Source organism: Idiotropiscis lumnitzeri, chromosome 11 (assembly GCF_059441095.1).
Source record: "Idiotropiscis lumnitzeri isolate Australia: NSW breed Sydney's pygmy pipehorse chromosome 11, RoL_Ilum_1.0, whole genome shotgun sequence".
In the NCBI taxonomy this organism is placed as follows: Eukaryota; Metazoa; Chordata; class Actinopteri; order Syngnathiformes; family Syngnathidae; genus Idiotropiscis; species Idiotropiscis lumnitzeri.
In genome coordinates this window covers 15,093,435-15,114,035 of record NC_142401.1, presented here as the reverse complement: position 1 = coordinate 15,114,035, position 20,601 = coordinate 15,093,435, and the positions used below count along the sequence as shown (strand labels likewise).

The following is a 20,601-nucleotide window of genomic DNA, read 5'->3' as shown; positions in this document are numbered from 1 at the left end:
TAAAGAGTGAAATAAAACTACAAAGTAAGTCTATATGCCCATTTTTGAAAATGCGAGACAACGCAACACTTTCACATTTCTTAATATTTTATTCATTTAGTGTTATGAAATCACATCTGTTTTTATTACCAGACAATCTGAATGAACAATTTAATACGCTAAAATCAGATAATCATTTAAACCAAAAAAAGTGCCACTGTTCTGCCACAAAGAGAACCAATTACACCTTAGAGATATACATGCATATAAAAGGTGAGTGCGATTTCATTTTACAAGTTAATTTCAGTTGTGATTGTGATGCAGGTCTTGAACTTGATGCATTAGTGTTAGTTTGCTACCATGGTGCACAAAGGATGTGAACAATACCCCCCCCCCAAAAAAAAAAAAATGCATAAAATCTTCAAAAATAAAAAAGTGAAAACGATTTATCAGCCACCATTCTTCAGCACCGTCATCCACTGCTCCTTGACTGACCTGTGGCCAAAGGTAAACAATTAATGGTTGACAATCTCAGAAAAACATGGCACAGTAATAACTAGCACTATTTACAAATTTGCGTCCAACCACTCAACATGGAAATCTATCCACACAGCAATTTGTTTTTGTTGTGCTCCTTCTGTGGCAAAGGGGAAACTGATCCATTTTTCAGTTGCATCATCATGGTTAACAGTTGACCCCATTTTTTTTTAAACAAAACTCAGGGAGTTGTGTCAGTTTTATTTTACACTTTTGTGGAATGTGCATTTCTATGGACTTCAATGTTAGCAAGACTTATTTTTCTGGAGGGACTTTTCCTTCATTGGCTATTTTTCTCCCTGGGTCAAAGCAACGGCACCAGTTTGATGCCAAGGCATAATGTTGAAGCACAGAATGCTGATAGGAGTTCAGAAGCTTCATTTAGACAAAGGTGGTGCATTGCTGCTATCTTGTGGAATTTTCATGTGAAGGAACTACATTGAAGCTTCGTTTTAGACCAAAGTAGTGCTTCACCACTATTTATGCGCAATTCAACCTTTTGGGTTCAATCACTGACTGACTTCAAAAGCAGCAAGGCTGGCAAACCTTTGCATGCCAGGGAGGAGTCAATGTTAGCCTGGTTTGTTCATGAAAGTTATGGATAGTTTTTGCTGTGTGCATATTTTATATATTTTTTTTCAAATGTCAAATCAGTCAACCATTTAATTTTTATGGTACTTGTTGGAAGTGGAGTTCGAAATACTAAAAATGCTTGTGGTACATTTACACTATAAACTCTTTATATAGATATTCCCAACCCCGCAAGATTACTGTATCCCCCAACCCTTCTCTTGTACCTGCTGTTTGCAACGAGTATCATGGCAGTCGGGTGTCCGGTGCGACTCCGAGAGAGGTGTAACAGGAAGGATTCCGACGGTAGACCGAGAGCTTCCGTTTTCAGAGATGCCACATGGACGTACGTAGGGAACTTGGCATGGTCCTCCACTAGGAAGCGCGTCTCCCTGACATGAAAACAGAGATTTAGTGGGAAGTAATCAAGTACATGCATCTTTTGTTCTACTTGGAGTGTGGGCACATTTACAGATTTGGCTTAATGTCACACTACAGGTCAAGTACTTTTTTGAGGAGAGGATTAACAAGTCGTTGAAGAGATGAAGGTGGACGTTGGTGAGGAGCATTGTTACATTTGGGTTGCTCTCCACAGTCACCAGGCTCAAGGGACCATGATGCACCAAAAAACGTCCACTTATGACCAGAGGAATCGCCTGAAAGATTGCGAGACAGAGAGCAATTATATTTCTTCAGAATTATCCACCGTTTTATCAGCATTCTCGCATAGTTTTTTTAATTGATAGTGACAGATTTAAAATTACTTAAGGAATTTTACTAGTTGGCCAGGGATGTGCAATTTAAATGATGGAGGGGAGGCCACAATTATTTCAACAGTGCTACACTTGCTAATGAGCTGCATGACAAATATGTCCTTTTAAATATGGAAAAGATGCAAGCTCTTAATACATTGTTTTTTTTTTGTAATACATTTCGAAATAATGTATAAAAGATCCAACCTTCAACAAAAAAGGATTTGAGCAATCAAAAATAGCCAAATACTAGAATTATTACCCCGCCCCACAAAAGGCTGTCATGTAAATGACCATTCACAAATGGCACAAAACTGCTGAACAGCAAACCAACAATCCAAGAGCTCATTTGCTGTTCCATCAGTCCAGCAGACTGACAAAGAAAAATAAAGGATAACCTTCAGTTTGCCAAAATCCAGCAGCATCTCCAGGGAGACCAGTTGCTCGATGACTTTCATTTGTTTGACCCCCTCGTTGCACTCAATCACGATCTGGTCCAAACAAAAATATCAAGGATGAAATGTGCTGTGAATTTATTTATTTAATTGCATGGAATTAACTCAACTGCACCTCATGTATGGCGTCCTTTGCTTTGTGTAGATATGACACACCATCTGAATCCGCTTCAGTTAGTTTCAGGATATTCTGAGGCAAAATGGACACCCAGATTTATTAGGTACACCTGCACATTCTAATGAATTTAAATGTACACCATCAGCAGTTTATAATTGGAGCACAGGCGATGTAAAACCGCTTGGAATTGTTTAGTGAATTAAATTGCATTTTTTTTTTTGCAAGAGCGTGTATCCAGGTTAAAGTGTGTTTGAGAAGAGCGTGTATTAGACAAAAATAAAACAATCCCAATACTAACCTAAAGACACAACTGTATGTGTAAAGGCAGGTCTATCTAAAGAAGTGACAAGTAAACGTGAACACAAAATGACCTCCAGAATGAGCTTAATGCGAGTGATTCTTTGGAAAGGAAGGACGAGGAAAGACTTGAGACGCTGCCTCTGGCACACCGGCTCGCCCTCGAGCTGCTTGAGACATGACACAAAGTCACTGTTCTGTTGCCTTGAGTTGGGAAAAGCGCAGTGAGAATGAATGCACATGGAAGCAGCAAGAAAACATGGCATTACTGTATATGGCAGACTCACAGCAGCTGGTTGATAAGCGCCTCCTGGTACATCATGTTAGTGATATAAGGCACGTAGTGGGCGCGGAAGGCGGGGCAATGGTCAAGTACAATGTCACCTAGCTGGGATAAAAACACACTCTCGCCCAGGCGGCTTTCCAGGTCCATGAGAAACCTAGAAGAAGTTTACATTTTAAAAAGGGGAGCATGGATTGTCTCTTTTCTATAGTTGAGAGCTGGAGCCTAACTGTCTTTAAATAGAGTAGGAGGAAAGTAGCGTCGCTCTTACTTCGCACTAGCGGCCTTCACGTGACGGACGTTGGAGAACAAAGTGTGGTGCGCCATTTGGGACAAGGTGTGCTTGAGGGCCTTGGACGACCAGAAGTGATCCACAATGACACCCAAGCTCCTCAAGTAAGACGCCTCCGAGCTGATCAATTCAAACATGGACTACATAAAAAAAATAAATAAATAAATAAAAATGAAGTCATTTAGAATTATGTACAGTGGAAACTTTGTGAACTCCGTAACCAAAATATGACCAACTTTTTTTTTCCCCACCACCAATTCTGTCTCACCAAGTACTCACATTCAAGAGTCCTGTAATAATTGCTGCCTTAAAAGTAGTACTTCCCCACTATTTATGAGCAATTATAAACCTTTTGGGTTCAATCACTCACTGACTTCAAATGCAGCAGGGCTCGCAAAATGTTGTATGTCGAGGAGGAGCCAAGAGATTCTAACCCTGGACTGCACAATTGTATGGCTGATGTGCAGACCATCAACCACAAATCCCATTAGAGTCCACCTCACTTGATTACATCCAAGAACTACGTCGCACCTCCTGAAGTCGAATCTGTTGGGAAGACAGACTGCCGAGCAGACCGGCCGCCTTCACCTCATCCAAGTCTTGCCACAGGGTGCATGGTGCCACTCGGATCACGTGGCGATCCGCAGGAGAGGGCGAGGTTGACCCAGGCGAGCTCTGTCGAGGCGACTCTTGGTGAGTGAGACGGGACTGCAGACCCTGCAGGTACTGGGGGGCGATTAGCTCCGACAGGGAGGTCTTTGTGTTTAGCCTCTGGAGGTCGTCTCTGACAGCCTGTACACAATAGTCCTGGTAGAGCGGGCCTGCGCGTAAAAAAAACCGGAAACCGAGTCATTTGAAAAAAATAAAAACATTATATTCTCCAAATTCTTCAATTAAACAAAAAATATAAAGACCTAATTTTTACCTCAGGTAACAAGTGGTACCACTAGCAATTACTTTACAAAACTGATAGTCACAATATCAGTATAATCTGTAATATCCTTTTTCTATTAAAGTAAAAATGTAACTATTGTCAGTGGAATTTTTTTTATTAAAAGTTAATTGTGAATAGGGTCATCTTCAGTAAATACTTTGAAAGACAGTCAAGTATAATTTGTGAAAAAGGGTTCACATTCCGTAAATGCAAATTTAAAACATTCATTAGTATTTTTAATTTAGATACAATATGTGAAGAAATGTTAGTAACAGGCAAGCACTATATTCACATTAAAATAAGTGTTAAAGTAAAAATTTTAAGTTTGTGAAAATTGCACAACATTTTTTAAAAATATATAGTACAATATTTTTATTAAAATGAAATTAACGTCATTGGCCAACAGAAGGATTTAAAAAAATTATCAAAATATTTAATGTATAGCAAACTCTTTGACACGGCATTGTGTAATAGAAGAATTAAGGTCATTTACATAAAAAACAAGAAAAAAAATTATACTAAAAATATCTGCAAATAAATATGATGTACAATTTAAAAATACATTCTTAAATTCTTAAAAATAATGTACATGCGGTGTTATATTAATTATGCAGTGTTGCTACTCTATTAGGCTGTACAATATTTAACTACACTTACATTGGTGAACGTACTTCGACTGGAAGGAAACAGCGGGCTCCTCCTCCTCCTCCTCCTCATCCTCTTCCTCCACAGGCCTGAAAGCACAATTAGTTTAAATGCCATGATGAAAATGTGTATTTCAGACTTTTATAACACCTTACTCTTCTTCTGTGGTATCCTGATCCACTGGATTTTCCTTCTGTCCGGGAGTCCAAAACAACTTGGACACGCTGTGCATTTTCCAGAAATTCCACATTCCCATCACGGCAACCGACCTGATGGCTGATGAGATGTCTAATGAAGGAGGACTAAAAAAAGATTGAATAAAATGAATTTTTTCCACAGACTAGAACAGTTTATGAAACTGTCATGTAAATTGGTGGCTAATTGATTAGCCACTCTTTTCCGTAATATATCATAAGCTTTATTTTTGGAAAGTGGTCAAATTACAAAATGTATAATTTATTTATGCATTATTCATTAAAAAAAACCCCACAGAATTCAGTAAAAGTAAAAATATTTAGTTGGGCTCTGACTACAGTGGGACCAGCTTGGGGACGTCCCTTTAAGAGTATATGTAAAAATGACACCAGTATGAAACCCCTCCTTGCCTCCTAAAAGACTGTAGTGATTTCTGGACTTTTTGTGCTGAGATTTACGACAAATTGGCACGCCCCCTTTAGGAGTTGTAATTATTTTTTTTTCCAGTTTCAGCATCTACGTCAAAACAGGTAGGCAAGCGATGTAATATAGCTCACGTTGTCAGTTCTGTTGTCTACAACAGCGACCGAGCATCACAAAAATGAAAATGCACTTTACTACTCTTGTCTACTTCGACCTGTGACAGTATAAAAGCGTTCTGCAAAATAGTTTAGGTTTATTGGAATGAAACGTGAGCTCATGTGATCACTTCCACAAAATCAAAAATACCGTGCCGAGCGATTCTCCACTTACACAGCCTGAAGCGGACAAGAGCAAGAATGCGCACACGAACCCCAACTGGTTATATTTCAGACATTTAGCTCTACTAAAGTTGTTTCAATTCTCAGGAGGCTGACAGTGGCTGAGAGTGGGAAGGAGGTATGGATCTTTAATCCTTTTCATAGGTAGGGATGTCCACATGAACTTTGGTGACAATTGATCAACATTTTGGACTTTATAAGCATCAAGTGCAATAATTTCCAATGGAGAGTTGGTAATCAGTTCCTTTAAGCAAAACATGGAGCGAGTGGAGGGGGGCGTGGCCATATTACTCATTAAAAGTAGGCGTTTTTCAAGACACCACCTATTTCCCAATTTCTCCAAAATGAATAGAAATAAAAGAAAATTGAGTAATTTCAGTTTTCATACACATACATATATATATATATATATATATATACACACACACCCCTACATATATATATACATACATTTATATCTATATAAACTGAGCTTGTTAGTGGAAAATGGGCCATCTTGGCTGGACAGATACTTTAACTTTAATTTCTCATTTGACTGGCAAAAATTAAATAATAATAATAATAATAGTAGTAATAGCAAAATACACCTCTCATTGACTGGGTTTTTCTGTAAAAGCTGTTGTAAAAACGTCACGTAACGTTCTTACCCGCGATTCTGGCTCGGATCCACCTGGCCACATGCTGATTCCTCTGTGCTCAAGTCCAGCCTACGAGGCTGCTCCGTTGTCGTGGTCATAGTGGGAAGTTGGCACTTGTGATTCCCTCGTCCCGCACAAATTTCTTCAAAGAAAGCCAGCAGTTGAGCGAAGACGTCTCCACCTATACTGCTGCTGTTGCTGCTTTCGTTTGTGCTGTCAAAGTCAGCCATTTTGTTTACTGCGCGACGACAATCCCTCTTTTTAAATTGCATGTCAATCAAAAAACGCAGGACAGGTGCGATAATTAACCCTTTTTCAAATAAAATTACAAGATTTCTTTTCTTTCTTTCTTTCTATCTAACTATATATATATATATATATATATATATATATATATATATATATATATATTATTGCTGTCAAGCAAATTAAAATATTTAATCATAATTAATCGCATTTTTTCATAGCACATTTTATTAATTGTAAAAAAAATCCCTTTATTAATTTAAAAAAATCCCTCCCATTTTTTGTATGTTATGTATATAATTCAATATTTTATTGAATTGCAATACCTGTAATATATGAGAATAGATTTTTTGTTTTTATGGAAATACTTTTTTTAAATTGAAAAAACAAAGCATTGGATTTGACTCACACAAACAAAGTCACACAATACAGCATCCCAACAGCCTTTCTAAGGGATCAAATCGGAGTAATATAAGAAATATAAAATGCCAACAAAGTGCAAATAAAATGGGTCAAAATAATGGGCTGTCACACCGAGGTCGTTGTGGTTGCTGAGAGAAGTCCAGTAATCACCGGTGAGCGCGACTGCTTGCTTCCGCCTTCTCCGCTTCCGGAGCCAAAGTTAAGGACATAGCAAACATCCTGCCCGATGTTCTTCTCTTCCTTCCACCATCCGTATCCCGGCTCGTTGTCCATGTGGGGACGAATGAAACAGTGCGCCGACAATCGGAGCAGACCAAGCACGATTTTAATGCCCTCTTCGACTTGCTAAAAACTTGCGGGTTGTCAGTCAGGATAAGCGGCACCTTGCTGACTATGGGCAGATATTTGTGTCACTAGAAACTTAATATTTGAATTGAAAACAGAATATTTGAATTGAAAACTGAATTATTGAATTACAAACTGAATTATTGAATAACACCATTGTATATTTATTGTTTACTTTTAATCTGAATTTTCCATTTACAATTCATGTAATTCAATATTTCAGCTTTCAATTCAATAATTCAATTTAAAATTCAAATATTCCGTTTTTAATTCAAATACTCAGATTTCAATTCAAATATTCACTTTCTAGTGGCTGGCTGGCGACCAGTTCAGGGTGTAGTGCGCCTTTCGCCCGTAGTCAGCAGGGATAGGCTCAGCACCCTCGCGCGACCCTGTACAGGATAAGCGGTGTGGATAATGACATGACATGGCATGGCATGGCATGGCATGGCATGACATTATATATATATATATATATATATATATATATATATATATATATATATATATATCTATCATGACATGACATGACATGACATATATATATATATGTATATATATAACGATATATATATATATATATATATATATAACGATAATATTGCACACATACAGTATACAAATACTAATCCCGGTTTTATTTTGCCATTCAAATGTTATACAAGATAGAAGTAAATGAATCATCAAAAAAAAAATATATATATATTGTATGCCAAATGACCCAGATAAAGCTATGTGATAGAATAAGATGATGGGTACATTTTAAGCTATGTTCTCAGACAGAAAAGGGGAAAAAAATGACCATTAAAAAAAACATGTGTGCACCCGTCTTGATTTGATATATGAAATAAATGAAGAAAGAAAGAAAATGAAAGCCCAAAAGCTGGATGTTTGTGTTTTTTCGCTCTTATTTTTGGTAGATTTGTATTGTGGCAACTTTTAGAGAGAATTCACGGATACTCTTCCAACAGCAGCTGGTGCTACACAAACATTTACATTTAAGAGAATAACAAAAACCATGTTGGATGACAATAACAAACAAACAAAAAAAAAAACAACTAAAAACTACTGTAGAAATCACCTTAAGCAGCGTAAACACACTGGCTAGATTTGAGCATTTTTCAATCAAAATCAGCGCGATTATTTTCTCTCAGAAAGATTATGTGAGGTCTGTTGTGATTTTTTTTCCTGCTCATACTTTTCAAAAATGGTTAGGGCTGACACACACTAACCAATAATTGGGACAAGTAGGAGCATTTTCTCCCCCTTGCAATCAAAGTCTGCAAAGGGCTGATTATCTGATGGCTCGAAAAGATTATCCCACCAAATCATATGGTGTGGTGTGTCTTTGGGAGTGATTTTTTTCCCCGCCCCCTGATCAGCTTGCAAAACAGTCAGCGATGACATTCTTACAAAGGGGCGCAAATCTACAGATAATCAGGAGAAATTTGAGTATTTTCCCTGCCTTGCAATCAGTCAGAAATTGTTTAATTATGGGATGTCTGAAATATCTCGTGGTGCGGGATGAGTTGAGTTAATCCTCACAGGGTGTGACAAATGATAGCCAATCAGGAAGCTCGCTATTTTTTTTCTATTGCTTATTCTACTGCTGCTACAAACAACAACAACTACTACTATTTATTACTACTACTACTCTGCTTTGTATTTTCAGGCAGTCTGGATGGCCTGTGGGATTGTGCTGCCTCTTACAGGTCAGTCTTGGTACTAAGCCAGACCCATGGTTTGATGGAAGAGATGATTGTCGGTGGTGTGCCTGTTGGGTATTTGGAGTACAACAAATACTATGAGAGCCATAAGCACACACCAGTCAATATTTTGGGGTCTCTCAAAATTAAATTTAAAAAAAAAAAACTAGATGGGTGTACCCTGCTGAAGGATAACAAAGGGCAAGTTATATAGTTTATGGTTAAAAAATGAATGACATATACGTCAATGTTAGATGACAAAGAAATACAAAATCCATTTATAGTAGAAAACACCTTAAAACCATTAAGATGGATGCTCGCCGAGACGTCGGCATGCAAATACGCACCACACATATTTGCGATGACAAGAAAAGGATTATCAGTACTGTGTGACAGCATATCCCTGTTTAAGACACGTTCCCTTCAAAGAGGGGCACGAGACATCTGGATCAAAAACCAAAAGCGTAAAAGGAGACGAGACGTTGGTGGGAGCAGGCTCGGAGTCTTAGGTAGGCACGGTGATGCTGCGGGCCAGGAGCGCTAGCAGAGCCAGCTCCACGACCCCGTGTGCCTGCTCTAGAGCCTCTGCAGCATCGCGGGCAGAAAAACCTGCAGCCTGGATTCTCTGGATGTGTTCGGCTGGAAATTGTTCTGTAAAGGTTACGGGAGGTGGGGAGGCGGAGGTGCCGGAGACAAGATTGTCCGGGGTGCTTGTGTCCGGGGCTCGTCCGTGTACATCCACGCTCTCCTGCTGCGCCTCGGGGGGTTCCCTGAAGCCCACGTCACAATTGGGAGGACTCGCAGACTCTGGATTATAAATGCTAGGATCTCTGGCTTCGGATGGAGGGTGCAGAGGATTTGCCAACTCTGGATTATAAAAGATGGGATCTCTGGCTTCAGGTGGGAGCTCTGGAGCATTCACTGACGTGGGATGATGAATGTTGGAGTCTCCGGCTTCAGATGGAGACTCCAGAGGCCCATCCAAAGAGTCTAGCCCATCACTCTGCGAGGGCTCGTCGCAAGCAGCAGCTTGTTCGGCTTTGACATCGCTTGGTTCGGCTCTAATTCGGGTTGGATCCTCTTCCTGGTAATGCACTGGGGGGTGGGGCGTGCCGCAGTTGTTGGAGAGCAGCAGTTCATGGAGCTCCAAGAGAGCAGCAGCCAGAGACGGAATGGTGTCAGAGCCCTCGAGCTGATCCGTGCTTGAGGAGTCCATTTCAACAGAATCCGACTGGCACTGATCCATCTTTTCGGATCCAGCTGCCTCATGCTCCATGGGCTGACTGTGTGCTGGTTCTGGAGAGGGGCGGGATGAACTGGTCTCTACCTTGGATGGTTCTGTAGTCTCCTTCTCACCACCCTCTGGACATTGAAGGGCTTCAGATGACCGACCTGGGATCAGCACTTCTTCTGTAGAAACGGTATGATCTTTCAGAGGGGAAGGCTGGAGCTGATCTTGCTCTGTAGGCAGATGAGGCTCCTGGAGGCCAAGTTGGCCCGTTCCGGGGGCCCGCTCCTCAGGGACCTGTGTGGACTCTGAGCAACCCGAGTCGGGGTTCTGGGAATGGGCATTTGAGGACATTTGGTCTGAGGCTGTGGGGAGTGACAATGTCGGCGGCTGCGGTGAGGTAGTCTGTCCATCTGCAGAGTCTTTTGGCAGAGAGAACAGATCACACAACCAAACATCGTGAGAAGATGGAGTCTTGTTGGCAGCTATCAAGTCGTCATAACACTTCTTTCTTTCCACATTTTATGTTTCCACCTTATTCCAATGAATTGGTTACTTCCCTTCAAAATACTACACAACACCCCATAAATACAACACGTTTTTTTAGATTTCTTTGTAACGGTAATATTTAACATAAAAGTTTTCAGTCCAGTCTTTTCCACATTGTCATTTTAGGGTGTTGTGTGGCGAATTGACAACACGTGGAAAAAGTGAAGCACTATGTACTTTTCAGAGGGACTGTGCATGTGTCATTCATACAGTGGAAGCTCAAGACAAATTTGGAATTCCGCCAAAAATGTCCTCGAAAGTCAGGTAAGGTCACCTCTGAGTGCGGCGCTCAGCTTTTTTCATGTCATGGCTTATCTTCAACTGCTTTAAAAGTGTAGCTCAGGAGTGTGAAGAAAAGAACAAAAGGCAGCATGGTGTAAGACGGGCGTCCAATATTTCTCCCAACGTCAATCGGTATAGGCTCCTGCTCACCCCCAAAACGAGTGCTGCACAAAGTTTGGATGGCTTGAAAAATTTTGAAATCCAAATAAATTGGTTTCGACCTCAAAGATTCCACTGTTTGTTCGCACATTCAATAAAGTTAGTTTCCCGAGCTTCTCCTTAACCATCATCAAGCTACATGCAAAAATACACACAAACAAAAAAGTAGCAGCTGCGGTGCCAATTTTTTTTAATAAAAATATAAAAAAATCAAACCATAATCAAGGTGGTAAAATAAAATACAAAAAAAAACAATGGACTTCATCACCAGTAATGTCTGGCCTGTGATTTCTTGTAGTACCTGATTTTTTGGCCCCTCTCCAGCTGTCTCCATTTGCATCACTGCTGTTCTGCTCAGGGGTTAAGTCGCACACCGCACACATCATGCAGAGGGATGTAGAAAGTTAGGAGTGGCACACAAAACATGCAGAAACTAAATCACACTTTTTTCGCACGCATGTGTTTTTTTAGCCTCATCACTGTTACTATACTAGAAAGTAAAGCTGCATAATATTGGAAAAACTTGCAATATAAAATAGCAATACTGATATTTTTGTGATATTTAACATGTACCTAAAGAAATAAAATTATTTTCTGATTAAATAATTATATTTTTTCATGCAGCAAATAGGCAAGCTCAATATATTCTTAGCGAATTTATTGTAATTACCCGAGGCTATGTTCAACGCGTGAATGGCTTTGCACATTAAGTTTGCGCCTGACTGGTTGAATTCAGATGAAAGCCTACCCTCCCATGAGAAACGTATGGCACGTCTTTGCAATATGAATATTGCATGGGCCAATAGCGCAATTTTGATATTTCTTCGATAGATGTGCAGCCCTACCACAAAGGATCCCTTCGAAAATAAGATAATGAATCTTTTGGTGAGATCCATTAAAGCAATAAACTACAAACAACAAAACTGGTATTAATATTGAACATCGCATAGATTTCTGGTTTAATGGAACAATGTTGACAAAGCAGGCAGTTTAGTCATTAGTTCAATTAGTACATAACATGCAAACTTGGCTACTTAGATCGCTGCTGATTTGTTTCTCCTCAATAAATAAGAATTTTTCTATTTTCTATTTATTTAGGATATGAAAATCTGAAGTCCAACTACCTACCCACTGATCTATCTACACATCCACGATCCATTAGGGATGTAACAATACCTGCAATATTGTGATATTAGAAATGCCACAATATTGTATTAATAGCACCAAATCTGTTAAAACCCCCCAATTGTTTAACTCTTTGTGGTTATTTTAATAGTGCAGTTTAATTTGAATTTGGCATGTTTGCGGCTTGCATAATGAATGGATAGATGTTTAGGCCATCTATGTCGAAGATCCATGCTCATCACCAGATGAAGAGGAACGTAACGTGTCCGCAATAATAACACTGATAACACTTAGGTGTTATCAGTGTTATTATTGAGGAAAAGAGGTCTGATTATTGCTCACAACTACGTTATAATCAATAAAAGGTCCCATCAATCAGTCATACTAGCAAATAACATCATCAAAAATCTTGACTTTTCACCCGCTTCAGCCGAACACAGCATTAAGAAATACATATACCATGATACTTTGTGCTGCCATTTTTCCCCAAAAAAATCTTGAGTTTTTATACAATACCCTGAGCTTTTTTTTTTTTAATATCGCCAACCTCGCAAACAATATCGTGAGGTATACATCGTGATATTATCTGATCTTGACATTTGGATAGAGTTACATCCCTAATGTCTGTCCATCCATCTCGGTTGGGCGATAAGGTAGATGTAACGTAAAACTACAGATTTGTTTTTTAAAAACAAAATTACAATTTCTGATTTTATCTGAGTTCCGCCCCTTTTCTCTTCGCAAAATACAAACATTTTCCCTGAAACTAAATAAGCTTTGAGGCAGTTTTTCCTCAGGATTAACTTCCACAAAAATAATAAAAATATTTTGTTCATTAAAAATAATGTAAATAAGTAAATGTAAGCACTGTAATATAGGCACATATTTACATTGACTGTGAATATCAGTAAATGTACTTTTTTAAACATGTAAACTTTATCCATAATAAAGTAACATTAAAATGTAACATAATAAATAAGCTCTCAAACTCCACTGCCCGGCCTGTTGCCATAAACCGAGGCCCCTTGTGTCGATGGCATGACATGATGATGTGACACCAAGAATAAAATTTGTGACCCATGCAATTGCCATTCTAACAGAGTGGGTGGAGGGGAAAAATCACTCAAAAAAAAAAAACCCAAACAAACAAGCCAATTGTAACAGAGACAATACATACCGCTTTCGTGTATGGACCGCTGAAGTGCCTCTGCGAGCTCCCTGTCTGCTATCTCTTCAGGGCGGCTTTCCTCACGTCCCTCAGGCCCGTAGGCGAGCCGGGCGCATTCGGGCAGCTCGGCCTCGGACAAGAAGCGAGTCTCTGTGCCCGTTGTGCCGATCAGAAGCACACTTTTCTTCAGGTCAATTGAACACTACAAAATAATAAAGTCAAGTTAGTCATGCGTCGGGGTTAAATTTTGCATCCTAAAATTAGGGATCGAGAGAGGGGAAGACAGGTGTTCCATACCTGGTGTCTCTTGAGCATGTCCAGGCCGAGAAGCATGTCCATCGGCTGGTCCTCTAAGATGGAGAAAGAACAGGGAAGAAAGTCCCCTTCAATCTGCACCTGAGCTGCATGGACACAAGAGAGACATCATGTCAGCACATAGCGCAGTACTGTACCGTCTTTCTCATCAAAGAACTCCACACAAAAACACCGACCCAAATGAACCCTGCCGATGATCTTCTGTGTGCCTACTCCCTTGGCAATGCCTGCCCAGCGACGATCTACCAATCGCATGATGTTGCAGCGGTCTGCACAGGCTTGGCTCATGATGGTCATTTGGGCGCCTGCGAGCAAAACAAGAGGCAAGTTGTTGAAAATATAAAAATACATAATATATAAAATATAATATTATGTAGATATAATAATTCAAATTGCACACCAGGGTAGCGCTGAACGATTTTAGCAAAAAGTGGAATTGCGATTTTTCTGACAGATATTGCAATACAATTAACTATTTCTTTGAATTACTCTAAAAATGAAAGGAACGCAAAGAGGCTGTGTGAGGGAGGCAGCTTTTTTTCCCGATGTTTTAAACTGTTTCAAGAAATCAAGACCTTCTCCTTGTTGACATACATTTATAAATATGCAATAATGTGTAAGAGTGTATGTCAAAATATTTTTGAACCAAAAACGTTTCAAATGTTCTATTGTACATCAATGTAAGATGATATGTCAATATTTTTTCAACATTTTTGTCATTGACTTAACTGCTTCAAATGAAAACTAAACGTTTATTGATGTGGCCTGAAATTCATATAATGGTATAAATTCATGCATTTCACGTAATTGTTGCTCATTATTGCAGGCTTAGAGACTCCTCATTCCCTTTACTTGTTACAGATGTTTTTATTTGCCACCACGGAGGAGATGCTACTCGTAGCTCGAGCTGGTGTCATAGACATTGTGCCGAGCAAGTTAGCTTAGCGCCGAGCGTTCGCAAGCGGCCGGAGATCACGATCAAAAATGATCAATCGTTCAGCTCTTGTGTTTCCAAATTGGGAAGAAATGCACAATATGACTCATTTAGAGTCAGACACAACAAGAATTACCTGAGTCGACAAAAGCTTTCACAGGGTGCCCGTTGACTTTGCAGTTAATGTAGAGCATAACAACCTGCCCGAAACTTTCTGGGGCCTCCTCCATTGCAATGGTCATATTTTCTTCAACATTGTGCTGCCTGAAATGTGCGCAGATTCAAGTGTTTAGCGAGAATGAAAAAATCTTGCTAACGCTTGTTTCATTTTTGTTTGTTTGTTTGTTTTTTACATTGACAATAGTGACAAAAAATAAAAAAAACTTGAGCAAACCTGATATCCTCCTCGATCTTTGCCTGCGCTTCCAAATCGAAAGGATCCGCAGTCAGCAGTCGGATTCGCTCTTGCTCCCGTTTGGCTCGATCCTGCTGTTGCTCCAACAGCACTTTGGTGAAACGCTCTGAAAACACAAGATATTTGCATCAAAATCAGTTGATGACGTATACAGTAGAACAATGCACGTAGTAATAAACTAGACATGGGATGATATTAGACTCTGACATGATGATAACCATGACAAAAATATCACAGTATCAAAATTACACCTCTAAATGTGCTTTTTTGAAATATTTGGATAAATAAAAATGGCATTTTCCCACATTGAAATATATAATATCGGGTACATTAAGAAACATATAGCGTATTAAGATAAAACACGTTAACATTATTTGGTTTTAATTATTCTAAGAAAGTCATAATGTCCCATCCCTGATAAGTGTGGCGGTGGTACATTGGTATAGTGCGTTGTGAGTCGTGACATGTTTAGTTTAGAACAGACATGTCCGTAAGGCGACTGATATTGTCCTTGATCCCAACTAGCACCATGTTAATTTTTATTTTTCAGGACAATGCAAATGAATCGACTTAGCAAAAAAAAAAAAAAAAAAAAGTAACTGAAACCATCAGCCACCCAGTAAATTAAGAGAATAAAATATTCTGTGTAAAATTCTCAGGGGAAATTTTACACAGAATATTTTACTCTCAAAGGCAGAGCTCAAAGCAGCCAATGTTCTAAACCAATAAGCAGCTCGTGCTTGCACACGTACATGTAATAGTGGCTGTTTGGAGAGTAGTAATCTATTTGGGTTTTTATTTTTACAAGCTTGATATGAAATAAAGTTGAATAATAATTAATTAATATTATTAATTAATAATAATTCTAATAGTTCAGAAAACAATTGACAGGGTTTAAAGTGTTTTAGAATTTTAGTTAGGGGTATATTTAGGGAGTAGACTACAACTAGAGGAAATTCTAAACATTTATTGGACATGGGTTCAATTTTGCATTAGGTTTTGCTGCTCGTGTCAGGGCTTTGTCACTAGTTCCAACGTACATCACCATAGCTGTTTTGTCTACCTAGATCTCCGCTCAGCAAGGCCTCGGCCAAAGGCGGGTTTCGCTCTTTCAGGAGGGACAGCTCGTGTGGATTGGACAGGAGCATCTGTTGGAGTAAGGCGGGGTCGTCAAGCCCCTGAGAAGAGGAGCTGCGAAGCGCCGGGGGGTTAAAAGCGGAGGGTTGCGCGCTGCGCTCTGGCTGTTGCTGTGGTGGTGCTGGTTGCTGAGGCTGCGGCTGGAGCTGCTGTTGTTGTTGCTGCGGCTGCTGTTGTTGTTGCGGCGGCGGTGCGGCCTGTTGTTGCCGCGGCCTAATGATATTACGGGGAGCAGTTGAAGTCGAGGCGCCCGGAACTGTAATGGAGCGAAAGTCGATATGGGGAAGACCTACAGGGTGAGGAAGATGAAAGGTTGGTAGGTTCGCAGGATATGACAACAACAAAAGCTTTATATAAAATATATTACAAGAATAAAAACACAGGGGGTCTCCGGTTTGTGAGTTTGTGTTCCAGCCACAGTGCCATAATCCAGATTTTTACACATGTACAGTAATTGCAAATGCGCCGTAGCCTATTGTTAACCTCTACTAATGCATAGTACATTTTTGGGCAACCATACAAATTAAGCCATTTCCACCCTGCACTTGCTAAGTGTGAAAGGGTCGCACAGCAGCAGGGACTGGCGACGGCAACCTGGTTACCAACATGCCCACATTTGAAGTGTAGACGTAGCAGCACTAGGAAATAAAAACAGATACTTTTGCCGGTGGTTCAGACAGGAAGTAGACCACACCTCGACAAGATGTACAAAAGGAAGCCCTGGCTCATTTTAAGGCGAAGGATATGAACAACACAAAAACACAAGGAACTGGTCCATCCTTTACTAATGGCTTAGAAACTTTTAAGTTTGATCTCGTTGATGAGGTAAAGTCCCACCAAGACCAGGTTGAGGTATATTTCAGGCTGAATAGGGTGAACTGTCTTCTTAAACATTACTGTATGTCATCTCTATTGATGGGTAAATATGTAAATAAATAAGTAAGCCAAATATAGTACTCAATCACTCCGCCAGCTCCACTCCTATCAGAGGCGCTTGTCTGGCATCACAGCGACGTCGCTCTCAAAAAAACATGTTTCAATTCCAGGTGCCTGGTCGTCACGGTCAACGCTACTTTCCGTAGTGCCCGTCCCTCACCACGTACACAATGAACGGGTTTGTCGACAACACTGCGTGCCCTGCTAAGTGCAATGTGAACATGGTTTTATGTTCATGGGAAATAACACATCCTCCAGTTTTAATTTAATGGCCCCATTCCTTCTCATTGTCATTTGCTCTTGTGGTCTCCACGTTTTCAGTTAAGGACTACATGCCATGTTCTCACCAGGGAATGCTGGCTGAGTGGGTGGTGGCCTTCTGTCGGCTTGCCTGAGGACCACCACGTCTCCATCCTTCACACCATAGGTCCCCAAGGCACAAGTTGGGTCTTTTAGTGGCTGCTCTCCATAGGAGATCTTAAAACAAAAACAAAAAAAAGAAAAAAGATTGTAAACACACAACAACCGACCACAACAGTACGACCGCCTGTAACACCTAATAAGCTGTGTGGAAAACTTTTTTTTTTTTAACTTTTTTTTTTAATTGTGGTTGTGCAGTGGCTCACAGTGTGGAACTGCACAGCACCAGATACAGACAGCAATATTATCAACTGCTCTTGGTTTGAGGGAATCCAGTCCTACATTGCTCTAAACCACTGTGTGACCACAATAATAAACATGGTGTTTAATTAATCGCATTTGAGATCCTCGGTTTTTGACAGAACTGACATACGTTTCAAGTCATTTTGAGAGCAACGGTATACAGTGTTCCCTTATTTATATGTTTTGGGAGGGGTAACCTATCCTTAGTTATTTGATGAAAAAGCCTTTATTTGCTGTATTTGTGCTCAGGCCAAAGCCATGTCTAACATGAAAGTAATGCTTTGGTGCCACCTTGTGGCATCTGGGTGTCAAGGAATCATGTTCAGTGAGAGGAAGAGCTTCTTTCAGTCAAGCTACAGCCCTGTCTAATAGCAAATCAGTGCTTGGCTGGCATCTGTGACATCTGTAGACATTTATAAACCTCTGCTTCAGTCTATTACTTGCAGATTTACAATATTTTGGGCAGGGCTTGCAATAGTGGGGGAGCACAGTTCAATATTTGCAATTTAATACTAAAGAATTTGTATTTTTTGCTATTTTTTAGAGAAGCTACCTAATGTTACTCCCACCTCCAAAAAGTCACACATTCACTGCTCAAGTGTTCTTTCTTAAAAACCCTACGACCAAACCAAATGCCCTTTTGAATAAAAATCTCAAATAATACTAAAATGTAAATTTCTGAGGTTGCTTCAGGTTCAACTACATGCGCTCAATTGTGACACTATACAATATCTGAATTTGCGCATTCAACTTAATCGTTTTAACTATAGCTGATCATGCTCTGGATAATAGACTTAATATTAATGTATCATACTTAATTCACAAATTACTAAGCATTTGAAAAAAAATGCCCCACTAACAGTATTCTTATCCCAAAAGGTTTTCTTCATAACTCTTAATTTAAATGGTTCAAACCTTAAACCTCAGACCCACGGACTTCAGCTGTTTCTTCATGACAGTACTTGAGTAACATTTTGAGACACTTGGCTCAGCTGTTTATTACGCGATATCGTGATTGTGTAGTTAGTTTAGCCGTTAGCCTTCTCAAGCTGACACAAGCGAGTCTGACGAGAATCCAGTGAAAATTCATTTAAACGACGTGATTTCCCCCCCACAAACGACAGTCAACCGAATACGTATATTTACTAACGCCTAAAAAGGAACGGGCTGTAGTTGGTGAATTTCCCCGCTGCTTGGGCTCCAAAAGGCAAGCAAAAGTATGATTCATGCTAGCAAAGCAGGCAGGGCTAACAAGCTGCAAGCTAGGTTAGCTCGGCGTCTGGAGCTTAAGAATCCGCCGCCGCCGGGTGTCCTTACCTGAATTTCGCCTGCCGGGATTCCCGATTCGAGTTCACAAAGTGCCACAAAGTCTCTCAGTTCCAGCTCCGGGGACACATCGAGTGCGAATGTGGTTTCTGGGCGACCCATCGGCGCGCAGAAAACGGTGACCAGCATCGCTTAATTTTGGAAGCAGAATCGGTTGGCAAACCGCTGCAACATAAAGGCACTTACTGCATTTCCTTTATTCACACAGGAGAAACCGCATGCTCATGCTGGATTTGAGCCACTGTTAGGCGTATTTCATGCCACGAAGCCGTCAAATGGAATGCGTGGATTTTAGCTGGAGATAGTGAGTGGTGTGGACTTACTATTGAGGGTGTGATGTGACAGTAAATCATAAAAAAATTCTAACATCAAGATTTTTTGTAGTATTCGCTCAGCGATGCCGTACCTCGCCCTGCTGGTGTTTACGACATGTCGTATAACGGAGGTTGGAGTCGTAATTATTTCCAAGCTCCACCGCTACCGACGACAGTATTATCACGTAATAACGTGAACATACCAGTACAAATACATAGCGTGAATAGAAGAGAGGTCAAAAAAATGTATAGTATTTTTCATGTATTTAATTTCTGATTTTTAGGGTGAAAGTGAAGTATTGCCTGGTGAGGCCGTGTGCATCTTTACCTGATCAGCAGCTGTTATAAGTGATATTTCTTGCATCATTTTGGCGCCTGACAAGTTCGATCATTTTTATTCATGAAAATGTATTCATCCCATCATGTTAAAATTGGCTAATTTATTGTAAATACAATCATGAATCGGGGTAAAAGTAATTTATTTTAAATACATTTCAAAGTAAAGCATTTACAAATGCGTGTCAATTGGGGGAAAACGTAGTGACGAATTAACCACGATCAAGTTAAATTCTGAAATAGATATAAAATGAAATGTTAAGTTTTGTTAATTGCATTATAAAAAATGGGCATCTGATCAATGAGCGTATATGCTAACATTACCTCACGAATGTTGCTTGACCAAACTTAGCAGACTCACGCAAGTGAGTGATAACAATTTATTTCAGGTTTGAATAGTTGTCCAGTATTGGGCAAACTGCTGCTTATTGTGAAGTGAGCGTGAGTAAATTTAGTCACACAAGTTTTGACCCAGAAGGCATGCATTTTCAGCTGATAGACTTCAGAGAAACTGCCTTCTGGTTTAATTGGCTAATGT

At 39.9% G+C, this 20,601-nt stretch overlaps 2 protein-coding genes across 2 annotated transcripts; both read right to left on the bottom strand.

Annotated features, from left to right (window-relative positions):
• Positions 1-69: 69 nt before the first annotated feature.
• On the bottom strand, positions 70-6,715 carry LOC148327645 (rho guanine nucleotide exchange factor 19). The gene is made up of 12 exons (XM_088309973.1): positions 6,466-6,715; positions 5,018-5,164; positions 4,875-4,951; positions 3,815-4,104; positions 3,263-3,423; positions 2,996-3,148; positions 2,783-2,912; positions 2,409-2,483; positions 2,237-2,329; positions 1,594-1,742; positions 1,314-1,478; positions 70-474 (listed from the first exon to the last, which is right to left on the bottom strand). The coding sequence occupies exons 1-12, from the start codon at positions 6,684-6,686 to the stop codon at positions 429-431; spliced, it is 1,707 nt and encodes a 568-aa protein (XP_088166099.1). The 5' UTR covers positions 6,687-6,715; the 3' UTR covers positions 70-428.
• Positions 6,716-8,089: 1,374 nt separating this feature from the next.
• ddi2 (DNA-damage inducible protein 2) lies at positions 8,090-19,828 on the bottom strand. Its single transcript, XM_088309931.1, has 9 exons — positions 19,405-19,828; positions 17,772-17,901; positions 16,415-16,777; positions 15,331-15,457; positions 15,073-15,200; positions 14,179-14,307; positions 13,985-14,088; positions 13,697-13,889; positions 8,090-10,826 (listed from the first exon to the last, which is right to left on the bottom strand). The coding sequence occupies exons 1-9, from the start codon at positions 19,540-19,542 to the stop codon at positions 9,682-9,684; spliced, it is 2,457 nt and encodes an 818-aa protein (XP_088166057.1). The 5' UTR covers positions 19,543-19,828; the 3' UTR covers positions 8,090-9,681.
• Between the last annotated feature and the right edge of the window lie 773 nt (positions 19,829-20,601).

What these genes read in the sequence shown, in the direction of transcription:
- LOC148327645 (XM_088309973.1), bottom strand. Translation starts at nt 6,686, where the DNA reads ATGGCTGACTTTGACAGCACAAACGAAAGCAGCAACAGCAGCAGTATA. An exon ending in GATCCGAGCCAGAATCGCGG is followed by an intron (nt 5,165 to 6,465) that starts GTAAGAACGTTA and finishes ATCTTTTTTTAG; the next exon opens with TCCTCCTTCATTAGACATCT. An exon ending in TTAATCCTCTCCTCAAAAAA is followed by an intron (nt 1,479 to 1,593) that starts GTACTTGACCTG and finishes TTTTCATGTCAG; the next exon opens with GGAGACGCGCTTCCTAGTGG.
- ddi2 (XM_088309931.1), bottom strand. Translation starts at nt 19,542, where the DNA reads ATGCTGGTCACCGTTTTCTGCGCGCCGATGGGTCGCCCAGAAACCACA. An exon ending in CATCGGCAGGGTTCATTTGG is followed by an intron (nt 14,089 to 14,178) that starts GTCGGTGTTTTT and finishes GTGTCCATGCAG; the next exon opens with CTCAGGTGCAGATTGAAGGG. An exon ending in ACATGCTCAAGAGACACCAG is followed by an intron (nt 13,890 to 13,984) that starts GTATGGAACACC and finishes ATTATTTTGTAG; the next exon opens with TGTTCAATTGACCTGAAGAA.